At 40.9% G+C, this 991-nt stretch overlaps 1 protein-coding gene across 1 annotated transcript; it reads left to right on the forward strand.

The window, feature by feature from the left end:
- Window positions 1-588: 588 nt before the first annotated feature.
- On the forward strand, window positions 589-991 carry TDEL0B07690 (uncharacterized protein; the record flags this gene model as incomplete). The annotated part of the gene is made up of 1 exon (XM_003680061.1): window positions 589-991. A coding segment is annotated over one exon (403 nt), but the record flags the coding sequence as incomplete, so codon positions are not given.

The raw sequence follows: 991 nt of genomic DNA on the forward strand, positions 1-991 counted from the left end.
CCAGATATGCGCTGTGCAACCGTGATTCTTCACATCATAAATCGATCGAAAAGTACATATACTTTAGTTCACCCGGCAAGCTTGTAGAATTTATAGATGGAGATGACTCATCCCTCAGCTCATTTTTTCAAGCTATAAAAAAGTATCATCATAAGCACCATTGAAGATTAACAACCTTTGTTGCCTAATTTAAAAACTATTTAGCAGGTAGATTATTTTTATTGAGCTTAAATTGAATCGAAATACTATTATTTCAATGTCGGAGAGAACGGAGACGAACGATCGCGGCCTCCCATCTGATAATATACGAACTACCTTCCCCGGATGGCAGTTGGGTAAATGTCTATTGTCACCTCGCTACCATGGTTACCTGATAATCGCTGCTGGATTTGTTGCCAATTTCATTGTGTTTGGATTTGCCTTCACGTTTGGTGTGTTTCAAGACTTCTAGCTCAGTGATGCTGGTCCACTTTTGGGTAAGTCAAACCTCGTCTGTTTCTGTTATAGGGTCTTTTGTCTACTGCGCTGACATATTTGCTGACCGTTCTTAATACCTTCCTTAGCCGTCGTTTCACAATTCCTCAAATCATGATAACGGGATCAATTTTGATGTCGCTTGGGCTTATAAGCGCTTCATTTGCGCATGAAATATGGCATTTTTCACTTAGTCAGGGAGTACTCTTCGGAATTGGAGGCTCTATGGTATATCTTCCACCAATTGTTCATGCTCCACCATATTTCACAGCCCATAGAGGCATTGCCATGGGATTGCTCTTTTCAGGTACTGGTGCTGGAGGTCTTGCACTGGCACCACTGACCAGACATCTGATATCTAAATATGGATGGCAATGGGCTTTGAGGATTTGTGGCATATTCTCATTTGGTGCCCTTGTTCCAATAAGTTTCTTGGTAAAACCCCACGAAAGTCAAGCAGGAGATAAGACAAAAGGTAACTTCAGATTGAACTTAAAATTGATAAGCAGTAACAAGT

Source organism: Torulaspora delbrueckii, chromosome 2 (genome assembly GCF_000243375.1).
Source record: "Torulaspora delbrueckii CBS 1146 chromosome 2, complete genome".
Classification (NCBI taxonomy): domain Eukaryota; kingdom Fungi; phylum Ascomycota; class Saccharomycetes; order Saccharomycetales; family Saccharomycetaceae; genus Torulaspora; species Torulaspora delbrueckii.